The 26822-nt window shown below is 38.4% G+C and overlaps 1 protein-coding gene across 10 annotated transcripts in view; it reads right to left on the bottom strand.

The window, feature by feature from the left end:
- Positions 1-26822, bottom strand: part of ARID1B (AT-rich interaction domain 1B) — a 433110-nt gene that overhangs the window by 120775 nt on the left and 285513 nt on the right. For all 10 annotated transcript variants that reach the window (XM_024248190.3, XM_024248192.3, XM_054558365.2 and 7 more), the window contains one exon: positions 4081-4324. In XM_024248190.3, coding sequence (XP_024103958.3) covers positions 4081-4324 — 244 coding nt within the window. The remainder of the gene's footprint in view (positions 1-4080; positions 4325-26822) is intronic.

The raw sequence follows: 26822 nt of genomic DNA, 5'->3' as shown, positions 1-26822 counted from the left end.
AAGACTACATATAGAAAAATAAAGGGAAATTCCTAACAGATAGTTCGACAGTTTGAGTATCACGCCTGGGAGAGCATGTCGTCTCTACGTGGCATGTATGCTTCACTGGCAGACTCAGAACCAAATGAAGGTGGACAGCATATGAGCTTGGGATCTGATGTACAGATACACACCATTTAAATATAAGGATTAGAGATGGGAAAAGGAGGAGGGAGATGGGCCTCATTATTCTCTAAAGGAAGATGTATTTGCATTTAGGTGAAAGTAAATATAAAACAAAAAGCAAAGACCAACTTTATGATCATCTCCAAAATGTGGTTTTATTACCTATGACCAAGATCACACAAATATATAACATAATGCAAGTTGGATAACTCAATATATTTAATACTTCTCAGAGAATAATGATATGAATCTTAGGGAAATGATTTAAAAAATTAAAAAGGACAGGGTGCCTAGGTGGAGGGAAATGGAAATAGAAGACAATCATTTTTTTTTCCCCCAACAAAAACCTGTCATGAGCTTTGAGTAAATTCCATTAAAATAGCTGCATATAAAATGTCTGATGAACAGTTATAAAAAACTGACATTTGAGTGCCCCTCGGCTTAGCTGTGGGAACAGACAGAAGAGAAATGGGTAATACCTGGACTCAAGCCATGGACTACTCCCACAAGGTCTAGGACAAGGTTACTGAGGGTAACCTGGCTCCTCTGTATAAATGAGAAAATGGTGCCCCTTCCCACAAGAGGGCAGGTAGATGTCAACTCCCATTCACCACTCAGACCCTGTGCAATGAGCACCTGTTGAAGTGTGTACAGCAGCCCTGGCAGGGGCCACTGGGCAGGAAGTGCTGCTCACAGTTAGCTGATGTGGTCTCCACACAGGCAAAAAGAGGGAAAATAATCCAGGATTTTATACTGCATCTATTGTTAGCTTTTCTGTGTGGCAGGCAGGCAGTCTAGCATAAATCAGTTTGCCTATGATCTGAGAGAAGCAGGGGCTAAGTGTTCAGCTAAAATTTTCATGTGTAGAGACAACAGCAGAAATTCTGTTAATCTCTGGGGTACAGTCATTTCTCTCCTTTGTTTTCTGGTCTTCCTCTTAACCTTCTCAGGCTCAACCTCCAAGAGGAACGTGGACATTTTTTTTTTTTTTTTTCTAGAAGAAAACTGAGTTCAACTCTGTGAAAATATATGATGCTTTCATGGCTAGCTCTAGCAGTCCTACTGAACTACCTCAGCAAACACACCAAGTCATCACTGGGAACAACATACATGTCTTCTGAATTGCACAAAAACACCACTGGATTAAGAACCAAAAGACTTGCTGCCTAAATCAACTGTACAACTCTGAACAGTAATTGTCACAGACAGTCTCAGTTTGAATAATATCCATAATGGTGAACGTAACATTGTAAGAATCAACAAGAACTGAGCGCTCCGCATGTACCTGTCTCATGTGCAGTGACACATTTAATCTTTGCATTTCCACTATGAGGTGGGGTTATCATCTTTACAGATGCAGAAACTGAGGCACAGAAAGGCTTAGAAGCTTCTTCAAGGTTATGTGGCTAATATCAGATAATTATGAAAGTCCATCCAGTTCAAATGATTGTAATTCCACTTGGGAGAAAGGTGAATAAATGCCAAAATTGCTTATCAGATTTTTTAAGAGGTTACTCCATGGTGAATACACTAAGAAATGTTCTATTTGTCATATTTATATAATCTAATCCCAAGTAGCTTCACATTTAGCAAAGACAGTTAAGAATTTACTTGAAGAATATGCCACCAAAAAAAAAGGTGGAGCTTTTGCTGCCTAATTTCTTCCCGGTACTAAATTTCACTGAATAGCTTTACCAAGCACCATATAGAGGTCGGCTACAGAGGAGCTGACTTGTAATAGTACAGTGAAGCAATATGGTGGTTAGTGTTTCTGACACAAGTTTAAAAAACAAACTATACACTTTAAATGATGTATCCAAGAAAGCAGAAAGCTTTCTAGGAGTTAGCAGGGAGAAATGGTAGTGAGGTCCTTGTGCTCTCTGCCCGCACACATCTGCAGTCACTGCGAAGAATGAGCATCCTTTGTGAGGGTGTATAACCCACTCACCAGCTTTTACCCTGTGCAAACCAAATGAACCACAGACTCGGAGGCCAGTTAAATTTGCTGAGCTACTTCCTCTGTAAAATACTATATAATGTAACACCTGATACCCAGGATCACATGCCCGAAGTGAGCTTTTTTGTTGGGTTTTATCTTCTGTATTGCATCAAAATCCAAACAATGAATATACAAGTTTAGAAATCCCCATTGAAAGGACAGACATGTGGAAAGTCTTCAGATGGTTAACTATTCATGTCAGGAATTTAAAATTTAAAACCATTATATCTTTATACCTCAAGAAACTTTTCATTTAGGATTTTAGAAAAAGTCCTTTTGACTCAATTTAGAATGAAAGAGTGAGCTCTTTGAGTAATGCAATATTTTACATATAACTTTCCACTATTTAGGTAGGTGACATCTCACAAACCATCTCAACACCAAAAACTGTCTTAAAAACTCTAGACTATAGAGTATTCACAGCATTAAAAAGTTAAAAGCAGCAGATAAGTCCAGGTTATTACAAACACTATGAGGACAAACAAATATCTTTGAAAGAAAGATAACATCAAAATGCTTTAATCAAAATGCACTGAGCGTATACCTATATCAAATTACAGATGAATCTTAGAAATGTAACGTTTAGTTAAAAAAAGCAAATTTTAGCCTACACTAAGAGTGGGGTGACCATATTATCTGATCTGCCCAAGACCTTCTGGCTTATGCCGCTATCCTACTGTAATTGTTAATAGTAGCCCTTTGCATGCGCAAAAGTGTCTCATATTGGATGATAAATTATAGTCATTCCAAATATAATACATTTCCATAAAGCTAAAAACTTAATAAAACAATATATACTCTATGAATGTTTGTAATAAAATTCTTAGAAAAAAACCCCAAAAACCCAAAAACCAAAAGAACAATATTTTAAAAAAGATTCAAAGGATATTTGAAGTGAGGAAGAGGTATAGAGCTTGGGATAAGGAAGAAATACACAGGTAGATACAATGGCATTATGATACTCTAATTCTTAAACCAGATGGTGAATTCATGAATGTTTATTTGATAGTTAATGTTTCATAATTAGTGTGCTATGTATGTTCTTTTATTTAGAGATATATATGTGTAATATTCTAAACATTCCACAATACACTGGTTTTTTTTAATATAAAAGAGGTGAAATGTTAAAAAGCACCAAAACTAACACCCATGATTTTGGAAGGACAGAATGAATTATCTGGTTTGGTGATAAAGGAAAGCTAGCTGTATGTTAGACTTGAATGGATGAAGTTTGATAGAAGAAAGCTGGATGAGGATGAAGTAACTGACAAATAAATAACCAAATAAATACATAACCTCGAGAACATAATAAAGGGAGCAGAAGATAGAGGTGATGCATGGCAAGTGAAATAACTGAACATGGAGTTAACCAGAACATGGGCTCCTTGTGTCCAAGAGAAGGCACGAATTTGTTATCAGTAAGAACCCCTCGACCATGCTCCGCCTCGACTAGTGCCTGCATGGGATCAGACACTGATAAGTATAGACCGTAGAAATGTTTTAGAAAATAAATGCTGTGGCAAGTATTGAATAGAACCACAAAAAAATAAGGCCAATTCTCATCAACAATCTCACTTTAGTGGCACTCATCAACAGAAGATCTGATGTAACAGAATCATTACAGAACATATGCTAAGAGGATAAATAATACTCTGTTTCTGGCATAAGTTAAGGTAAATATGCAAATTGAAATTAACAAAGTAATTGGTCATTTTATTAAAGGGGTAGTTATAATCACCTGTTGAATATCTTTAGGAACTGGGACTCTCATATGCCTTGGTGAGAATTCAGTTTTACTCTTAATATGTAGCCACTAGGTTTTAAATAGTAAAGTAATGAAATGTGAGTTGCTGTTGATGAACATGAGATCTCTCTTTATCACGAAGTAAAATAATAATTGTCAGGAAAGTAAATACCTGGGATACTTGCAGGAGAGATTGGGCCAGATCGAGACTGGTTGCTTCCTACAGGAGAGCCAACAGGAGAGGGAGATGGGCCCCCCGGGATGCTGGAGAGATGAGGGGACGCATGTGGGGAGAAAGGCGACTGCGCCGGGTTGCTCTGATCCCCTTGGCTGCTCGTGGACCCGGATGCACTGACTGCTGAGCTCAAAGTTGCTTCCGTTCCCGTGGGGAGGTCATCAATGGAGCCAGACAGATCCTAAGAAAGGAAAAGATGTATTTATAGAGTGACATGTTTGGATGAATATCTCATCAAAAGACGACTTGAAAATCATAATGACGTCCCCTTCAGAGATGAAGGTTTTCTGGGTAACACCCAAAATTCAAAGCATGGCGACTTTTTTAGATTTTAATGAGGTCGTTTGTAAGTTGAACCAATAAGATCTTGCCTCTCTCCTAAAAAATGAGTAAAGTTGTACTTCTCTTTGATAAAACCATCCCCATAAAGTTTGCCCTTCAGCTGTCAGCACCGAGTCCATTAGACCTGTTCAAAATGCCACACAACACAGCACTCTGCCTGGTGACTTACCATAGGAATGGAATGCTGGTTCTTAGATGATTACTTCATAAAGTAAAAAACTACAGGCTTTGAGTCCTTTTTTTCAGAACTTGACATTGGTGGACTACGTGAATTTCAAACTAGGATATTGTAATGTAATAGCAGTCACAATTTTGACCAAACTTTGTGATGAGAAAAAAATTTTTTTTTTTTTGGGGTGATGAAGTCTCACTCTTGTCGCCCAGGCTGGAGTGTAATGGCGCGATCTCGGCTCACTGCAACCTCTGTCTCCTGGGTTCAAGTGATTCTCCTGCCTTAGCCTCCCGAGTAGCTGGTATTACAGTCACCTGCCACCACACCTGGCTAATTTTTGTATTTTTAATAGAGATGGGGTTTCACCATGTTGGCCAGGTTGGTCTCGAACTCCTGACCCCAGGCAATCTGCCTGCTGCAGCCTCCCAAAGTGCTGGGATTACTGGCATGAGCCACTGTGCCTGGCCGAGAAATTCTTACAACAAAGTGCCATTAAAAGAAAATAATAATGTGTGTATTTATATATGATATTGTGAAAATAAATGTCTTTGAAGTTATGTTAGCAGAAATGGGTCCTAATGTTATACCTTACTTTTTAATACCAATTTTGCACTGTCAATGCCATCTATATTTTATCACCGTACTTTCTGAGGCAGTGATTAAAATTCCCATTGATACAGATACAAAACAATGGAAGCTCAGAGAGTCCAAATTACTGTTGAAGGTTGTTACTGAGGACAGACTACAAGTGCTAAAGACGAAAAGGGGAAGATGAGAGAGGAGGAAGAAGAAACTGTCTTGTGCTCCCTCAGCAGAAGGAGACGCAGACAAAGCCTTTACTTCAGCCTGCATCACTGGTGTGCCCCCCATGGCTCCCATGGAGGCCCCCATCAGCAGGCGCTCGCTCAGTGCATCCCTGCTGCAATGACTGGACTCCCAGATCACTGACCGAGCGAGGTGCCAGTGAGTTCTCAAGGCTGAGTTACAGCATAAAAGATACTTGTCTTGATAACTGAAGACTCCATACTATAGAATGGACTCAGAAATATCTGGTTATGCTACTGTTCACAAAGCATATTCAATCCTAATAGATCTCCACCCTCTAAATTGTATCAACGTTAAATTTTACCTCACTGCTTGCAACTGGGACTTCTGAGAATAGGGCTTTAGAATCTGGCAGAGGAAAATGCTAAGATTCTAAGAGTAAACCTAGACCAGAAAGTACAAAAAAAAGCAAGGGAAAGCAGAGCTGGTTATAGCTCTTCAGGGTTTCCTGAAACGTCACAAAGCAAACTCAGGATTAGGATCCTAGTACCCTGGATAGTTTAGTTTATCTGGTAATCATCTGTTATAGCATATAATTAACTTCTCTTTAAAAACCATATTCTAAAGTATAACTGACAGAACCTAATCAAAAAGAGAAATGCTATAGAAAAACAAAATGTCTTCTGCTAAGAAGAATAACATCTAAGTAAAACAGAAAACGTCTTCATTCCACAAAATCTTCAATGTCCAATGACTGTGCTTATGGGAAACAACAGAACAGCAACAGAGCAGACCGAAAATAGCACCCCTAGAAAAAGTTCATCAAATCTCCAAAACAGAAGCCTGGAGTGACGGCACAGCCTGTGGTCCCAGCTACTCGGGAAGCTGAGGCAGGAGGAGTGCTTGAGCCCAGGAGTTCAAGGCTACAGTGAGCTACAAGTGTACCTGTGAGCAGCCACTGCACTCCAGCCTAGGTGACACAGTGAGACGTAGTCCCAGAAAAAATCCAAAATAAAATTAAGTAAATTCAATCCCATTGTTAGAATTCAAAGGTATATAAACATTTATGCTAAACCTTATGATTAGCAGAAATGTAAAGGCACGTGAGATGCATGGTTCTGTACATATTCAGCTGGTGAAACTTCATATTTAACTTGATTACTGGGCTCAACAACAGAGGTCTTGACAGAGACCACGGGGGCTGCAAAGCTGAAAATATTTACTCTCTGGCCCTTAACGGAAAAAAGCTTGCTGACCCCTGATTTAAAGAACCACGTGTACTCACACCATCTCTACTGCCTTTGCCTATTCCTTGGGGGAAAAACAGGAATTAGGACAGGCCTCAGCTGAACTGCACAATAACTTTACCATACATCATGACTGGTACAAGTTTAACAGGGACAGGAACTTACTCCATTACTACATCCCCCTGAAAAATACTGAGTGACAACTCCATATAATCTTACTCTTTTTGAAGGGATCATAAAAACCCAGGATGGGTGATGGCCTCCATATCCAGGCCCTGACAGTACCCACCACACGGCAATGACTAACAAACAAGGGGCAGTCAGGCAACAGCCATCGGGCAGGAAATAGGCTTTGCATGTTTCTCTAAAGAAAAAAAAATCTGGTAGATCACTAGATATAAAATCCCATACTATATATGAAGTTAAACACAGAAAGGACAAATCAGATTTAATTTTTGAAAAATCATCTATTGCAGTTAAATAATTTTATGCAAATCTCTCATCATAAAATCTGAAATTTTACTTTGAAGTTCTTGTAATTCTCTGCACAACCTACAAGTTTCGTCCCCATTCTCCCTTAAAATTCCATATTATGGTTGAAAAAGTGACACAGATGAGTATTAAGAGGGCTTCACTCAGGCTGCAAAGCCATCAAAAACATTTCTGTTATTCAACAAGCTGATCAAGGAAGTATCAAGAGAAAAATATTAAAACAGTGGCTTTCTTCATGTTCACGTGTCATCAGAATTTCAGTGCTGACTAGACCTCAGTGTAACAGAAGAGTAATAAAAAGATATAATTATTATATTACTGTTACACACTCACGCAACTTTTATATGTAAATTATACAGAAATATTCCCGCCCTGCAGATTGTTAGGGTATCTGTACGTAGAGCTATCTTAAAACCTGCTAATAAAAGAAGTTCAACAGTGGTTTAAGTATTCAGCCTAGTTAACAAAGAAGCTCTGTAACTAATACTCCTCTAGAGGACAATTTAGTCAGCAGGGCACCAACTCTATTCTTCTTTTATAAGTACTATCAGATCTATGATGCCCGTAAAGAACAGAGAGACCTTACTGCATCTCATTCTAACCAAGGCACCTTCAAGCTACAGTGCTTCCATTTATCTTGCTGGAAAGCTGGCAGGTGAGGTAATTGCAGGCAGTCTCTTTTAAGGGGCTAGGAGAGTCCTCCTGCCCCATGGCATTCCTTAAATCAGTGCTCTTTTTGTGATGGGGTGATTGGTAAGGCAATGACTTCATGGGCTCTCAAGCATAGTAAAATCACTATTTTGCTATCATCACGTGATTTGGTGAAATCTTGCTATTAAGTTGGGTTTTCAATATCTGACATCACTCAGAATACTGATTACTTTCTGGCACACCAAAAATAACTTAACTCCTACTATCGATGATTAATTTTTTAAAATCCCTGCCTTCAAAAACCAAAATCATGAAGCTGTTTAACTTTAAAACTTAATTTAAATGACAGTTCCCTGCAATGACTCTCCCTCTGTAACCATCATCCTTCCAGTCTCTCTGCCCATGTAACATTTTCATTCTAACCCCAGTGACAAGTACAGAGATTTCACTGTGCTTAGAATGAAATGCCACCCAAAGCACTAACAATCTTATCAGACTTTGACAACAGAAACATTCACAAATTAACATGCAGCACAAATATGTTCAGATTCTCTATGCTGCGGCAGGCTCAGGGAGGGCAGCATCAGAAGGAATAAAGATGGGACATCCCACAAAGAAAATGCATGGGAAGGATTTTTAAAAATCTGCAGATAATTGAAATAGACATTAAATATAAAGACTCTCTCATGCCTACAGATTGTACATAATCCTCCCTAAAAATGTTTTACGTTACTACATTACGACTCGCTACCCATCAAAAGACATATTTGGTTTTGATGGTATTCAATTTAGCATAAGTTAGCTCACCAAAGGATAAATTCAGTCAATACTGGTGGCTTTACTTTCACAGAGAACTGGGAATAAGTCAGAAAATTTTACTCCCTTGCTTAATTAAATAAGTGGGTTTTTTAAAAAGCAAATGAAAATACTCTAAGCTATGGTTCTCAATACAATTAGCTGATGGTATTAGATCAGCTGCTCATAGAAAGCTGCCAAGCACTGCACACATTTGGGCATCTCTTGCTCAGAAGCGCCCCAGGAGAGCATGAGGATAAACACTGAATCAGAAATAGAGAAGATATTTCAATCAATGAGACCAGTTCAGGTCTCTTGTTTAAGGATTTTAATAGGATACACTTAATGATTTTTCACTGTGACTTCCCATGGGTTTAAAGCACAGGTTAAAACACCAGTTCAGTGGTCTTCAAAAAAAGTCTCTTAATTATCTTAAAACGCAGAAATAGTGTCTCTTCTCCTTTTTAGAATATTAAAATGAAACAAAGCTGTGTACTTTTTCTTTTTCTCTCTTCAACTACACCCTCACCTTCTTAAGGGTAGTGACTTCTTGTGCTAAGTGCGGTGCTAAAGACAAAATGGATATGATTGTTCATCGGTAAATATCACTAAATTTATAAGCTCTATAGAAAAATACAACCGCAAACACTATAGAAAGTAATCCAGCACATGCAAATATTTCTAAATATTTACCATAAATGCTCTACTGAAAACTACTGACTTAGCTATTAAAACTTAGCAATGAATTATCAGCCCTCTGTTTCTAATTAACATCCTGGATGTCAAGTATCCAGTGTCATTAGATTCTTGGTTCTTTAGAAACACACTGTAAAATTACTTCACATCTTCCACCCTTATTTTGCAACTATCATTTTTGGTCATGTGATACGAATACACCTTGAAATTGATGCGAGAATTGAGTCAATAATTTGACAGACACGTACACACAAAAGGAAAATTCTCACAGTGAAACTGTTTAATTTCCATGATGTTTAAAGGCTTTTTCTTGCATTAACCTGTGTTGTAATAGTGTTTATGTCCAGATACCTACCAAAGTCCCTGCTGCTTTCATTTGTCTAGACAGCAAATGAGTTAAAAGCTCAGACTTCCTATCTTAGACCCCATTAAAAAATAAAGCAAAGGCACCAGAAAAACAGAATCCCTGGAAAAAAAATCCTTCCAAGCACTAATTGTTAGGCCTTAAGAGCATCCTCTTTCCAAGTTATACGTGTCACTTTTTATTTAAACATGTCCAAATATGTATTTATTTTCTCATTATGTGACAGTATGTACTGTACACATCCTTAAGATGTGCGAGGTCAGCTGGAAAAAAAAGGTTGATGTTAATTTAAAAATAGCTCTAAGCTCCAAAAATCCGTATCAAAAGCCAGAGATAATACAAGAAAAACTAATGAGCCAAAATTCACTTTAAGAGAGGTGGCCAAGAACTACTTTTGGGTGACATGACTTTCAACTGATACATTTGTGTTATTTCTCAGGCAAAGATTCCATTATGGGTAACGCTCATTTTAAGGGGGACATTTGTAGGATAATCAGCTAAACTGACACTTTACAAAAGCAAAATTCAGAGTTAGGCATACCATTTTAGATAAATATCATTGTAATGGTTACATTTTCTTTGGTATTTAAAAATCAGCATCTAAAATAAAAGCCGTTTTCAAAGGTCCTTGGGTTAAAACTCCTGATATGGAATATGTTGCCATCCTAAACTTAGAAGCGGTAAACAATGTAAGTATAAAATATGCATCATAAAAGGGACTTTTTTTCCCCACTGCACAAGCCTCAAGGGATTCCTAAAATAGTCTCACTTTCAAGCTCTTTTGAAGAGATTCTCCACTCTTCCACTATTAACAGTCTCAGGAGTTATGTAGACTAGAAAGAACAACAAATAGACCTCTCAACATAGTATGGGCAGTCTTGAACTCAAAAATAATTTGGTATGAAAATGTATTTATAAGTTTGTTTTGCACATACAGAATCTGGGATTTACCTTCATCTGGAAGTAATGTTTCCCTTCTTGGTTAGACTCCCAGGACCAGCCTCAGAGATGTTCATGATTTGGCCATGAGAATGCTGATTTTAACAACAACTGATACCACCACTGATCAAGGGCCGTCTAAGTGCCCCAGATAACTATGCATATTTTCTTACGTGAGAAAATAACAGCGTCTTGTTAGCGGCAGTTCATTGTTCCTACCAGTTAAAATGCTTTTTATCTGATTTTATCATACTTAAGTCCAACGAACTTAAGACTCTCCTACCCACAAGTCAAGCCCCATGTCAGTGCTGAAACACTAAAAAGACTGCGTAACTGCTGGCCCTTTATTATTCCAGGAACAATGATGTTTTGAATACAAATTATAGTGTACTGATGAAATTAAAGCTTTATAAAAAAGAGAGATACTGAATAATGTGAGGAAAGGTATTTTTGTACTAGAGTCACCCTTAAGCAAGCCCTAAGTTTTGTACTTGGTGCTGTGGGATGGGTGAGAGGAGGTAGAGAAAAAGGGAGAAGGCAGTGTTGACGTGTGGATGACATTTTATATTCATACGTGGACTTGTACACTTGAATGTCCTTCTATCATTGAGTCTCAATGAAGAGAGACAAACCACACAAACGACAATGAAGTGCAGAAAATTCTATGATGGAGGGTGAATTAATAAGTGCTAAGAGGACAGACTGATGGGTAAATGTCCAGGCACTGGGGTCCAAACCAGGAGTAAAGGGTACTCTAGGACAAGTAGTGGGAAGGGGCACTTGGCAGGGAGAGAGACAGGAAGCGGAGGGGACAATCCACGAAGGCACAAAGGGCAGGAAGAGCGAGGGGAGCACATGCTCATTTTGGGACAGGAGGCACTCGGGATGCCTAGGAGAGAGGGTGAGCCTGCTGGCAGAGGCAGGCTGGGCATAGGCCGTGTGTCCATGCCAAGGATCAGGGGCCTACATTTTTAGGAACCAGGGAGCCACAGAGGTCCAGAAAGTGAGTCTTAATATTATTAGAAGAGGAAAAATGTGCAATAGAGTGCCAATGAAGAGACTAAGAACAATTTAAACATAATAAAAATTGCAAGTACTAGTTTTTTTTGTTTGTTTGTTTTTGAGACAGAGTCTTGCTCTGTCACCCAGGCTGGAGTGCAGTGGTGGCATCTCGGCTCACTGCAAGCTCCGCCTCATGGGTTCACGCCATTCTCCTGCCTCAGCCTCCCGAGTAGCTGGGACTACAGGTGCCTGCCACCACGCCTGGCTAATTTTTTGTATTTTTAGTAGAGACAAGGTTTCACCATGTTAGGCAGGATGGTCTCGATCTCCTGACCTCGTGATCCGCCTGCCTCGGCCTCCCAAAGTGCTAGGATTACACGCATGAGCCACCGTACTCGGCCAAATTGCTGGTACTATTTAAGAATAAATCTGTAAAGTGCTTTTTAAAAAATCTGTATATTTTTAGCATTATATAGAATTAAACAACACAATGACAACAAAACTGCCTGAGTAACTCTAGTCTAGGTTAAATAGCAACATGTTTTCTGGATTGCAATAATTTTAAGGATCGACATAGTCATCTGACTCATTTCAGGTCCATGTAAGAATCAATGAAAAACATGAGTTGAAAGATATATGCCTTAACCTTAAAACAGCCTGACAGTTATCTAAAAACTATGACTAACATACAGTTTTAAAGATTATAGTCTCTTAATTCTATATTCTATTCCAAAACTGCTGGTGATGACTCTCAAGGTATTTAGTTAGAAAGGAAAAAATCACCTAATAACACTGAGGAAGAGAGAGAGATGGGTTTATGGGTTGGTGCTTTCCAAACATCATTGCCAGGTAGGAACCTATAAATATTAATGACCCATGTGCTTTTGAAAGTAAATTGACAAACTAACAAGACCTGTAAATATATAAGATTTAGACTTTGCCTACAGATTCCCGTTTTTACAACTGAAAGTTTACAATAAATCTTCAAGACAGAAAAGCCATCAACACCACCATTTCCATCTCTCATGGTTAAAAAAAACCCACAATAACTTTACTGTTTATCTTAGAAGTACAATGCTTAGCACACAGAGTCTCTAAAAATAACACAATAAAAAGGCATGAGCCTTCTGGAGACATTCATTTCTTCAGTAGTATAGCAGTAAAATGCTTATAAACATTAAGATTTATAGGAACTGTAAATAAATTAGCAACTTTAAAAACATTAGGCAGGAATATTGCTTGATCCCAGGAGTTCAGGGCTGTAGGACACTATTGTACCTGTGAATAACCCCTGCATTCCAGCCTGGGCAACACAGTGAGACCTCATCTCTTGAAAAAAACAAACAAACAAACAAAAAAACCTAACAGAAAAACACACAACTCACAAACTGTGTGGAGTCTACAGTGAAAAAAAGGGAAGTTTTACTTGTAGAACATTACTAAACTTGGTTATTTGATATTCTACCCATTCACAGGAACCATAAGAAAAAATGTATTTGTTCTTCATCCTTCACTGAACTTTTTAACTTTCAATTTTGAAATGACTTCAGACTGAGAGTTCCTTTACATCCTTCATCCAGTTTCCCTAACAGCAACATTTCACATAACATGGCACATTTTATCAAAATTGCAAAATTAACAGTACTACAACACTGTTAACTAGAGACTTCATTCATATTTTTCCAGCTTTGCCACTTACGTCCTTTATCTGTTCCAGGACCCAACCCACCATCCATGTTACAATGACTTGCCGTGTCTCCTTAGCCTCCTCCATTCTGTGACAGTTTCCCAGTCTTTCCTTGACACATTTGAAGAGTACTTGTCAGGTATTTTGTAAAATGTCCTTCATTTGCATGTCTTGGTGTTTTCTCATGATGAGACTGGGCTTACAGATTTTGGGGGAGAATACCAGAGAAGTGAAGTGTCCTTCATATCGTACCATAGCGAGGAGGACGAGGTCAACATGACGATGTCAACATGACTCACCACTGGTGATGTTAGCCTTGATCACTTGGTTAAAGTGGTGTCTACCAGGTTTCTCCATTGTTAAGTTACTTTTTTCCCTGTCCATACTCTACTCATGAAGGGAGTCACTAAGTCCAGCCCACACTCATGGGAGGGGAATTAAGCTCCACCTCCTAGTAAAAGAATATCAAAAATTTTGCGGATATATGTAAAAACCAGACAACAATAAACATTTTGGGCGATATATATGAAATTATGCAAGTATCCTAGTAGAAAATTTTTATATTTTCATTAAAATCATTTTTAAGACTTCTGAATGCTTTAGAAAAGTAGAGAATTCAGAAACTTTTTACATGATTAGCTTAACTAGATTACAGATGGAAATGTTTTATGACGACTATTTTTATATTTTAAAATCAAATTCAACAAATGCAGTACTCCCGCAAAAGTCAAACTTAAAATCATGCATTTTTCTTATTTTCTGTTATGATTCATAGACTCACTTAGATAAGAGGTTTCCAAAATGAGTTGTTTTTCATTTTTGTACAGGGGCAGCTGGTCACTTAATACCTCAAGTGCTAGCACTCAAGTGCAATTTTACATAATAATTTTTTCCAAGAGCATATAACCACTTTATAGTATGTTACTTCAAAAACTACTCAAAAGGAGGTGGTCATCAACCTATTCAGGGTCTCAGAAAGAAACTTCCAATACCAATAATAATAACCATGATGATGAAGAAAATAGTATCAATAAGGACTTGAACGAGCACTGGACACCCAGTGTGTTTCACACTCAACCATACTACCTCTCCACAAGAGCCATTCATACACCACGCCATGATGTTACTATACCTCACCTTTATAAATAATTACCCTGTTCCCTGGAGCATGTTCCCAGGCCCTAGAGTAGGATAAAAAGTTTCCTCTGATGATCACTTCACTCCACTATAGTCTCGAAGACAGCATAAAATAAGACATGGGACTCCTAAAGGCACAAGAGTAAAATTCACATTTCCTTTGCACTGTAATACCTTTGAACAAGGGAGAGACCAAAAGAACTTGACTCACTAGCCCATCATATTGCCTAATTCCTCTTTATCCAAGTAAATTATATATCCAAACAAGTAAAACTGGACTTAAACTCTGATCAATAATCTGTAAATTGGCCGGGCATGGTGTCTCATGCCTGTAATCCTAGTACTTTGGGAGGCCGAGGTGGGCGGATCATCTGAGCTCGGGAGTTCGAGATCAGCCTGGCCAACATGGTGAAACCCCACCTCTACTAAAAATACAAAAATTAGCCCAGTGTGGTGAGGCACACCTGTAATCCCAGCTACTCAGGAGGCTGAGGCACAAGAATTGCTTGAACCCAGGAGGCAGAGGTTGTTGCAGTGAGCTGAGAGTGTGCACCACTTAGTTCCAGCCTGGGTGACAGAGTGAGACTCTGTCTCAAACAAACAAACAAACAAACAAACAAACAAAATCTGCAAATCTCTGGAAGGTGCTGTGAAGCCTTCTTGCTACATCTTATTCTAATCCTCTAATGAAACGTGCTTCTCAAACGCATGCAATCAATGTTCAAGTTTTCTTTTTGATATTTGTATGGTATCATAACAGTGTTCTTTTTGTTTTGGGGGATGGGGATGATTACAATAGAATGTGGAACCCAGAAAGCTGCTGGTCAGTTTCACTCACTCGGAGGACTTGGGCAAAGGCCTGAGCCACAGTCAAACCCTACCGGCCTCCACTCCACTTCTGTGTGTAGCATGTGGATAATAAATAATGAACTCACAGTGTTGAGAGAGTTAACTAAAGCAGCACTAAACATGATCTGTCTGGCACCAAGATCTGTGCTTATTAAATACTTACTGTGATAAAGGTGTTAGAATAATAACATGGCAGCTAACTCCTCCAGCAGGAATTGTGGGGTAAGAGCAGTGTAAAATCAGGTCCTGGTGCAATCATTTCTTCACCTAACCTTAAGCAAGTTACCTGAGTTCACTGAGAATACTTAATTTCACCATCCCCCAAATAGGGAAAATAACATTTATGCCACAGTGAGAATTAAATGCAATTGTGAATCTGAAACATTAAGCATACAATAAGTGCTCAATAAGCAGTCGCTATGTATAAATACATCCACATATTAACACAATTCAGACACATACTGTTTTTAAACACTGCTTATAAGGTAAAATACATTTTGAGTAAAGAATGTGCAAATGACTTGTAGAAAAATATCTCACTTAAAAGATGGGGTGTATAGGGCCAGGCGCGGTGGCTCACATCTGTAATCCTAGCACTTTGGGAGGCTGAGGCAGGCAGATCACCTGAGGTCAGGAGTTTGAGGCCAGCCTGGCCAACATGGTGAGACGCTGTCTCTACTAAAACTACAAAAATTAGGCGGGTGTTGTGGTGTACACCTGTAATCCCAGCTATTCAGGAGGCTGGGGCAGGAGAATTCCCTGAACCCAGGAGGCAGAGGTTGCAGTGAGCCGAGATTGTGCCACTGGACTCCAGTCAGAGCAACAGAGTGAGACTGTGTCTCCAAAAAAAAAAAAAGAAGATGGGGGTGGCATAAATGTATCCCATTCTTTATCAAATATTTGTCAGATAATTATGTATTAGGCAAAGAGTTATATTAACAATCAATATTATACTAAGCAAATGGCCTTTGGCACTTCTTTAAAGCATATAAACACTACACACCAAAGACAGCACTGACTACAGAAGGGAACCAGCTCAGATTGTAAAGCCTTGGTTCAAGTCTTTGCTGTAGTACTTCCCAGTGGTGTGACATCAGGCAAGTGATTTAACATCTCTAAGCCTCAGTTTCTTCACCTATAAAATGGATCTCTGTCTCAAACAGGCTGAGAGAACTGAATGAGTTAATAAAGAATCCACTTAATATATGTTAGTGATTATTTTGATTTTTGTTTTATAATATCACATAGTATTAAGATAATTTAAAACAGGAAATAAGAAAACTGGACATTGTAACAGCAATAGGTTAGAAACCATCTAAATCTGTTTAGTAGTGAGCAATTTAAAAGTACATAGAAATTATTAAAAATGTATGTCATATTAATATAAACAGTATAATTTTATTGAAAAGATTGAATGAAAATCAAGTAACAACAGAAAATAAACATCATAAAGATTATATGAGCATGCAGACTTATTTATACATACAAAATACACTTGTATATATGTGCCTTTTTAAATGCCTAACAGGTATAGACTAGTGCTGAATAAAATATTAACAGTAGTTATTTGGGGTGATCAGATTTGGGAGGATTTTCACTTCCTTCTTTGTACTTGAGAATTTACCAACTGTATAAATGCTGAAGCTTTTTTTGTAAAGGAAATAAACAAAAGGGGACCCTGGAGATTTTAACACATAGCCACAGCACAACTTAATGAAGAGAAGATTAACTTATGCCCACTCGAAGGTGAACAACAAATCCTATTTAAAAGATGGGAAACAGATGAATAGCAGTAGCATGAAATCACATTAGTATTTTCAGAATAGATGTTAAAACTTAATGAAGATATATACAACAAGGAAATGATAAGATCAAGTTGGACAAAGAAAAAATTCTGCTCATATGCATACTTTGCACATTTGATCAAGCTAATATTTTTACTAACATTTTCTTTATGGTCCCCATTTAGCAAGTCTGTAAATACCTGAATAAGATAGCTGAGGAAAACTTCTGAAAAATCAGATTTTGGGTAAGTGGAAAAAAGAAAAGTCTAAAGTCGGATTTTAATAGCATGGCCTTTTGATATAGCAGCCCCAGTCTAACAACCCAACCTTCCCCAAAAGACGAACAAATAAATTCAGACATAGGAACTTCTAGTTAAATGGGTCACAGAAGCTGGCATCTTGAACCTGAAGATTCTCAGAAGAAACAGAAGTCACATGCCTATCAATACTTTACACAGACTTCAAAATAAATTGTTATTCTTTCACTGCTGTCAACTTTGTGGAATAGGACCAATTATTAGGAAACAATGAATAGCACTGCTTCAGGTACAGGTTGCGCCTGTGCCCGGAATAACTCCTCAACGATCTTGTCAATGGTCTCCTTCTAAGAGTTACATGCTTAATGTTTGTTTGTTTTGTTGTTCTATTTTTTTTCCTTTCAAAGAAAATTATAATTTTTAAGACAATTCTTTGTGAACTGATGCTTTTAAAGTTCCTGTTTCATTTGGAAATTGTAGAAGTCTTAAAGTAATGAAATGGAGAGGAAAGAGTATCCTAAAACTATAACCTGCAGTCCATTTGTCCTACTGAGCTCACTTTTTGCTCTTAGGATGTGTCACCACGTGAGATTGTTTAGGAGCACCACGGCAGTCCATCAGTCTGCAGAGTGTGATGGGACCTTCCAAGGTGTGCCCTTGTGTGGAGTGCACCTGCCTCTTCTTGCCTTCTGTATCCTGTCCTCTTCTGAATTTTTCTCAACACTGCTAAGTAGATAAGATATTGTACTAAGGATAAAATGAATTTTGGATCCGAGAATAAAAGCAGCATCTTTAAAAATAAACATATGAAGACTGGTAAATGTTACTTAGAAATTAAATAAAAGAAGAGTGAAGGAAAAAAATGTAAAGCTACGAGGAGCACAGCAATCTGCTCCGAGCTGCACGAGTGCCAGTTTGTGGGCCCCAGGGCTCGGCAGGATTTCTCTGTACAGTGCCAAACTCCAACAATATTGTTATGGTTAGAAAGGAATTTCTCACAAGAGCTAACAAAGGCAGAAGGTCATAAATAAACCCAGCAGGATTGCCTTGTCAGTTCTCATTATTAGCGCTGCAGGCATTTGCTTTTCTATGGGCTTCTTACAGGTTCATTTAAGTGTAAGAGTTCCTCCTCAAAAATTCACATGCTCGTAAATAAAACTGTTCCTAATCTAGCAATGTAAAATACTTGAAAAGTAAGAAAATAAGTAAGTAAATAAACACATAAAGGCCAGGAGACTTGCAAAGGGCAAGGGATACTGCTGCACGCTCTGGAGCTTCATACCCGAACTCCTGGCCCGATTGACTACCCTTAGCACTGATCACAAGAATTGTCTGAAGAATTATATCTGGGCAGGAAATGCTGCTGAGCTCCTAAACTGATGCTGACATATGTTATAAACTGAGCAAAGCACAGCTGTGTGATCATTACTGTAATTATGAAGTGACATTTAGTGTTTATTTTATTGAAGATTTTTAACTAGTAACAAAAAAGGAGGTGTCAGTATATTAGCAATAGGAAGAGATGTTGATATTTAGCAATTTAGAATATCAAAACTTACAATAATTCCAATATACATTTTTATTCAAAGGAGAAAAGATCTGAAGACTTGATTTCATGTACTACTAACCAAAAAATATATTTATTAGCAATAGAAGAAATTATTTTATCTTTCTTTAAAAAAAAAAGAAAAAATGAACAATTTAAGGTAACACAGCTTACTATTCTTTAAATAAATAAGAGAAACACATTGGAAAACAAAATAGAAAAAAAATGATCAGTAGTGCCACTATTCAGAGCTAACTAAATTGTAACATTTTGCCATATTTCCTTCTAGTCTTTTTTCTTAGGTATAGATAACAACATATCTTTAAGCATAATACGTATGCAAAAACAGATATGATATCAACTGACCTACTTGCTATCCTCTATCAGGAAAAATGAATTACATCATGCCTTTTAAGAGAACAACTACAATTTCCAAGGAGAAATGTTATTCGTATAGGCTAGGACGCTGGAATGCCGCTTTATGTAGTTACCTAGTCAGTCTTAGAAGCTGAACTGTTAAGTACTGTTATGTTACAAAGAAAGGTATGTTTGCGGGATTCCTTTCCACTAGCTTGCAACCTCTCATTACCTACCACTCATGATCATTAGTGTCAAGCTGATACTGATTCTTCACAGGAAAAAGGCTCCAGGTTTGCTTTAGGCACTGGCAATTGGTCTATGCTCTGAGTATTCAAACAGGATTGCCCTTGAATAACATAACATTACTGGTACAAGGAACATGAATAAATGCTGAAACAAAGGGAATTTAAATGTTCAAGAGTGGCAAAAAACTGAGAGAGGCCTCACTTTACATTGGTGAGGAAAAGTGGGTTTTGCCAGAGAACATTTCTGAAGCAGCTAAGTAACTGCATTAACTGTAGCCTACCTACAAGAAATTAGTAGTGTTAAATTTGCAATAGGTTGCAAACATCATATTAAATTTTATTAGATTAATGGCTTTATAACCAGGTAGCCCACAGTTGACAATGAGAGGCCATAAACAGTCCTCAGGAACTTGCTACTGAATATTCTGACAACAGCAATAAATAGTAAAAGCAAGGTTCCCATACCTGACACTCGCAGGACATGAATAATATATAAAAAATAAATGGAGCTATATTTAGACTTGTGACAGCTAACCTATGCTCTTCTTAGCCAAACTAGATATCATCAATTCTTAGGGCAGTTTAGCAGATGTTAAGGGGCCTCACATTTGAGTACAGAAAAAGAAAAAAAATAACCACAGTATTTCAGATAAAAATGTGATAGAAGTTAAACATTAAAATGTGGGGGGAGGCTACATTTCACTCAGAAGAGAAACACTTATGACTGCCTGGTTGTTTGGAACTGCACAGAATTTTCAGAACTGAAACAAGACCACAGTAGACATTTACTCCTATTCTGTGTTTTTGAAACGTGAAACAGAGGTCCGGAGAAGCTAAGTGATTCATATCAAAACTATGCATAGGTTCTACAAACACAGACTACATTAGGATGCAGCTTCTAAATATATTCATTAACAACATCAGCGCAGATATTGATAGCTGCATCCAAGAGGGCAGAGGATGTGTTTGTGTGCACCTGTGTACGCACGTGTGTGAGAGGGTGTATGTCTCTAGTTAAATGCATTCTCTAACAAGTATTTCACACTATGTAAGCACATGATGATCTCAAAATCTTGTTTCATTTAGTAAAAATATAACTTTGTAAGTGATAAAAGGAAGAGTAAAATGCAAAACTATGCGGCAGAAATGTCACAGTATGCATAAGAGCAGGATATACCTTGAGAGATCCTTTGGTGACTTAAAATAGATCTCTTGTTTTCTAATTTCTACCCTTTGGTGGGTCTCACAGAATGTTTTCTCCAGTTCTCCAATTGCTTGGACTTGCAAACGTATTAATATTTAGTGTATCTCCTTGTGGGTGATCCCCAACAGCCTGTATTGTGCACAGGTCCATAAACCAAGAGTTCATCATCAGATTCAGCTGAAGACAGCTACCTCCCACCGACACAGGCAGAAGAGAATGTCTTCATAATGTGCCTACCTGGCCTGTGCAGGAGGCCCACCTCTAATACAACACAAAAATTCATAATTAAGTTCAGAGGGAATTTAAAGAGCAATAAGTAAAATGTATTTTATCATGAGTGCTAATAATTTTGCTCGAATTGATAAGGCAACAGATTTTTGTTCTGTCTGCTGATTCCCCATGGGATTCACATGAGTGAAAGATAAGAAAACCAAATTGTGAGGACAGAATGTTTTGTGAAATCACAGTCCATGAAGTAAACCATCTGTGATCTAGCACAGTTCTCAACTTACAATGGATCCCTGGTGCCATTTGATGTGATAAATAGTTTATTTTATAAAGTTCTGAGTTCTGAAGTATCTATAATTGTTTTAGGTCTTAAACATACGGGATATGGCACAAGCTGAATTTAAATTCCTGAGAACAGTTGACTGTGGAATTGACTGCACCTATGGAGAAGCTGACCATGTGCACTCCACAATTACATATGGCAAGACACAGGAAGAAGAGGCGGAATAAAGGGGCTAGACGAAAATGGGGAACGAGAGCAAAAGAGAGAAAAACACAGGCACTGCACAATACACAGAACAACTGCATATTATAATACTTTCTGTATGAATAAACAAATAGGTCAATGACTACACATGGGGAAAAAAGCAAGGAAAGCAGACAAAGTGTCGGGCAGATCCAGCAAATAATAAATACTATTGAAAATCTTAACCTATCACTGCTAAGCTAAACGATATAGGAAACTCTACATGCACATTTGAGCAGGAGGAACCTTTGTGAGAAGCAAAAAAAAGGTGGCCCTACGGGCAAGATGCAGCCCCATAAAACCAAGGTTCCTCTGTGGAAGGAAACTGTACCCCATTCTCAGGAATGAGAGGAGCAGCGAGACTCTATTTCAGCAGAGTGCACCAGGCCAGTTTCAAACCCCATTTGTTCTCAGGAAATTAACCCTGGATGCGCTGTCACAGTGACCCTGCTTGGCACCAGAAGATGGCCTGTACTTCCCAGACAAACGAGCAAAGCTTAGTGGTTAGGAGCATGGGCTTTGTGACCCGAACTTGGTTCACTCCTTACTTCTACTGGTTACTAGCCATTCAGCCTTAAACACTTGACTTAGCTCTGAGACCTCAATTTCTTCATTGATAAACTAGTAGAAATACCGCTAAAATCTTTGCTTATAATGATACAGAAGAAAGTCTTGGAATCTGCTTGGCAAACAGTGAGAATAAATGATAGCACTTTTTGTTTTTTTATCCTGACAGCCCACTCAATAAGTAGAGACAACTAACTGCATTTCATACACAGGAAACAGATTCAGAGGGTGAGGTGGTTGGGCCATGATTTCAGTCCAGCTCTCTGTCTTCAAAGCCCATTTTCAGTGTTCTAAAGTCCACTCCTCTAATACACGTTTTTCTCCTTTCTACTCCCACACCAAAGGAAAAAAAAAAACAAGCCAGAGAAAGAAATTTTAAAAAACTGTACTCTATCAGTGTTTTCCAGGAGGTTCACGGTTTTTCTGAAATTAAAATCATTTAATAATTCAAGTGCATCTCCTTCCTCTCCTAGCAAAACAAGTATTATTTTCGCTTTGATGGAAAATGAAATCTCTCCCACTGCAATAATTACCTCCCAGATCCTCCACTGGAACAGAAAATGGCAAAACACCACTCCCAGTATCCTAACGAAGGGACTAAATGATTCTATTCTTTGGAACAAAAGACCACCATGAACTCAGACATAAGCTATCCGTTAAAGGCTACAATATCATCATACAAGCAAGACAGTGTTTTGGCCCAAAAATGTCATTAAAATTAAAACTTTCTTCATTGAGATATTTATATATTTAATGGAAGATACTTTAAAACTAATTGTGCATTATATTTTATATTTGTCAGGAGACCATTTAAAATTCTGAGATTATATACAGTCCTCAGAAAATAGTAATTACAGAAGGAAGAATAGTAAAACCAAAATGGAAAAGAATTGAACTACACCTTTTCTTCCTTTCTGTAATTTTTAAAGGGTAACTCTTGAGTAACTGATTTTGAAAGCAAAGAATAGTCTCTTCCATGACATCCATCTTGTCTAAAATTTCTTTTAGTTACTATATGAAACAGTAAAAACTGATATTGACAGAAACTCCTTGAATAAGTTTTGTGTTTTCTTCACACAAACCCTCTCACATTTTCAAGTGAAGAAATAAGATTGTTTTCTGTAGGGAGACTAAAAAAATGGCTTACCATTAGTGACCATCAGGGATTGGAAATTTAACTGACTTTTACTCAGACAGTGTGGTGGGGTTGGGGATGGATGGATAATGATTCAAAAGAGGCATAAGAGGGCTTTTGGGGTCCTGGTGGTGTTTCTGAACCGAGTACTGATTACACAAGTGTGTTCATTTTGAGAAAATGTATCAAGCTGTACATTTAAATTTGTGCATGTCCCTGTATTTATGTTACACTTCCGCAATACTTACATTAAAAAATGTACTTCTACACAATGACAGCATAATTTGTCATGGCATTAGAGAAGATAAACCAGCCATCAACCAAATCCTTATGGTCTTATTTCATCCTGATAGGTCAGCACTAATGTGGGCTAAACTCTTCTTTGGTATTCTCCCTGAAAATATGACCTGCTCTCAGAAAAGCAAGAAGTTCAATTGAAACGGAAGTTCCTATGGGTAGGTAATGGTTTGACCCCTGATCCCACTACCACAATTGTTCCAATTCTCTAATGATTTCCCTGCAGGGTTCATTTACCAGTTCTGGGTCAAAGACCAACATGCCCATGAAGTCAAGGGTCAACCCAAGCAATCCTTGATGTATTTGAAAGTAACTGTACCATAAAGGCACCTTTCATCAATTTGAGATGGTTTTTGAATTTAAAATAAAATATAAACCACAATATCATCATCATTTATATGAACAAATTCACAGGCATACACATATGGAATGATATATTCCGATTATGGTACAGAACCAGTAAATACCCAGAGCTAAAGTAGTTTCAGCTTAAAAATAGAGAGGCAATTTTACCTTACTATCTTCAGTAGTATCACATTTGAAAGCATTTTTCATTTGTCTCTCAGATTTTCCTTCAAGTTTTCATTACTTTGAACTTCTTTTAACTTAAATTTCTCATGACTTTGACCAGCACGGTTATGTATGGGTTAGACAGGGATGTGGAGAGGTGAATTTCCCCAAATATGATAAAATGCTGCTTTAATACTCTTTTAACTTAAACGCTACTTCCTTACTTTCAGATCTATAAATATAACTATTTGCAAATAATAATTTTTGTTAAACAAACTACTCCAGTAGAGAATGGGTTGAGCCATTTGGACTTGAAAATGGAGTGTCTTTTAGAATTATAGTCAGTTCCTAATAAAACAACAAAAGACAGTAACTTCCTCTACTGCTTATTTGTCCTAAAGAGGAAGGAAAGGGAGTAGCCATCAAAAAAAGAGGGAGAGAAAGTGAGAGCCCGCGCTGACGGGCAGGGGGCAGGCCAAGGTTGTGGCTGGGGTGCACGCAGTATCAGGCGGAGGCCGGAGCCTGGATTTAGAAGCTGATCCACCAGGGCCGAAGCTCTAAAGTGTAATCCACTCAGCTGGTGAGGAGAGGGTGTGGGGACAGTGGGGCATGACACTCGTCAGGCGCAGCAGCTAGAAGTGCATTTGGAAGCGTTCTCAGCGAATCCAGCCAGGGTTGTGTATTTTCCACTTGACAGACTTTGGATTGGGTTACAAGTGCTCATGAATAAGAAGCATTGGAAGAGTAAAAATTAAAACAAATCAAGTCTTCACTGTTCACTGGGAACAATACACTCAAACCACAGAAGAAACGCTAAGAAGAATGTTTCCACATCATCATAAAAACTAAGCATAGCCTCTAAGTGTTTTATTTTGCTCTTTAATATTACAAACAGACATAGCTAAACATGCGTTCTGGAGAAAGGAGCTTTAGATTCTCATGAAAAACAAGTATTCCTGTTCAGCAGATACATGCAAAGTTACCTTAAAGAGCAAGGCCAACCCCTAAACAGGCAGTACCTATCATCAGACCAGATATACTCAAGATGGCTCAGGAAAAACTGTATCAGTCAAACGAGGGGCTGATCAGCCAGGGAAAAATCTCAGAGGTGCTGCAAGACAAAGATGACAACGGGGGAGGGAATCCAGGCCAACGAAAATCAGAGATGACTGCACAACCAGAACGGGATTCCTACAGTGGAGATGCAGGTTTCCGGCTAGCCTAGTCAGATGGCGCAAACCTTCTGATTATTTAACCACCCCATGTTCTGATGCCCCCCTCACAGACTGGCCTCTCCCTGCAGAGGTCGGCCTGCAGGTAGAGCACTGTGGTGCCAACCAGGGTGGTCCGTGAGTCTTCATCTGAGATGGGTCATCTAGCTCTCAGTATTCTCCTGGTAACATTGGTTTCTGAGTCTTGTAAAATAGAGAACCAGACCTTGGTCTTAAAGACATTTGCTAAAGGAATGTCACCCTGTGATAAGTCATGAAAAACTAAAACCCTCCCAGATAACACACTAGCCATTTGTATATTGTACAAGGACTAGATTGTCAGGTTTACCCACTGGCAGTCATTCCATACATAACAATAAAATTGAGAAGTCTGACTCATTAGAAGTACATTTCATATGAGTTTTATATTTTACACACATTTTATGTTGGTAACTCACATGTGCCTGAGAAGTTAACATACTATTCTTCCACACTCAGTTCTTATGGTATAATAGAATTAAACTCACATTCTATAGGCAAGTCAAGTAATAGCACAACTATCTAAAAAAATATCTAACAGAGGAAGAAAGGGCCCCTATGATAAGCATCTTGGTGTGGAAAAGGCACTGGCTTTTTATTAGATGCATGCCTCACAGTATCAGCTACCTAACCTGTGAGGCTGTTTCCTCCTTTGTCAAAGGGGCATGAGAGCACCTGCCTCTTAAGGTGGTATGTTAAAAGAAATGCAAAGCACCTGGTATTTGCTTGCTGCTCAGTAAATGTTAGCCCCCCAGCCCCCACCCCTTCTTCCCTTACTCAACATTTCACACTGGCATGAAAAAATGGCTGGTGGCTCATTCACCTGTCCTGGAAACTGTCCTCTCCCCCTTGGAACTTGATGGTAATCTAAGATTCAAAAATGTTTAAAAGAAAAAAAAAGGGAAAAGCCACCACATTGAAGATTCTCTACATTCTTCAAATCCAAGATGAGGATGGTCAGCAGGACCCATCCATTCTCATTCTGAAATGTAACTTATTTCTTTAAAATATATTTTAGGCTGGGCACGGTGGCTCACGGCTGTAATCCCAGCACTTTGGGAGGCTGAGGCGGGTGGATCACCTGAGGTCAAGAGTCGAAGACCAGCCTGGCTAACACGGTGAAATCCCATTTCTACTAAAAATACAAAAAATTAGCTGGGCGTGCTGGTGCGCACCTGTAATCCCAGCTGCTTGGGAGGCTGAGGCAGGAGAATAGCTTGAACCCAGGAGGCAGGGGTTGCAGTGAGCCGAGATCGCGTCATTGCATTCCAGCTTGGGCAACAAGAACAAAAGTCTGTCTCAAAATAAATAAATAAATACACACACACACACACACACACACACATATATACGTGTGTGTGTGTATATATATATATAAACATACCGGATTAATAGACGCTTTGTATAAAACAACCAACATCACAGGAGGAAGGCAAGTAGCGAGTGCTCATCGGACCACCGTTATCAGTTTCTTATGGTACCCTGTCCTCATACCTTCTATGAATATACGAGGGAAAATTTAAAAATCAAACTCATGTCTACAGCAATTAAGAAAAGGAGAAACAGGCCATGTTCGGTGGCTCACACTTGTAATCCCAACACTTTTGGGAGGCCAAGGTGAGAAGATTGCTT

Source organism: Pongo abelii, chromosome 5 (assembly GCF_028885655.2).
Source record: "Pongo abelii isolate AG06213 chromosome 5, NHGRI_mPonAbe1-v2.0_pri, whole genome shotgun sequence".
Taxonomy (NCBI): Eukaryota; Metazoa; Chordata; class Mammalia; order Primates; family Hominidae; genus Pongo; species Pongo abelii.
The sequence above is the reverse complement of the archived record's forward strand: the minus strand, read 5'-3'. Positions and strand labels throughout refer to the sequence as shown.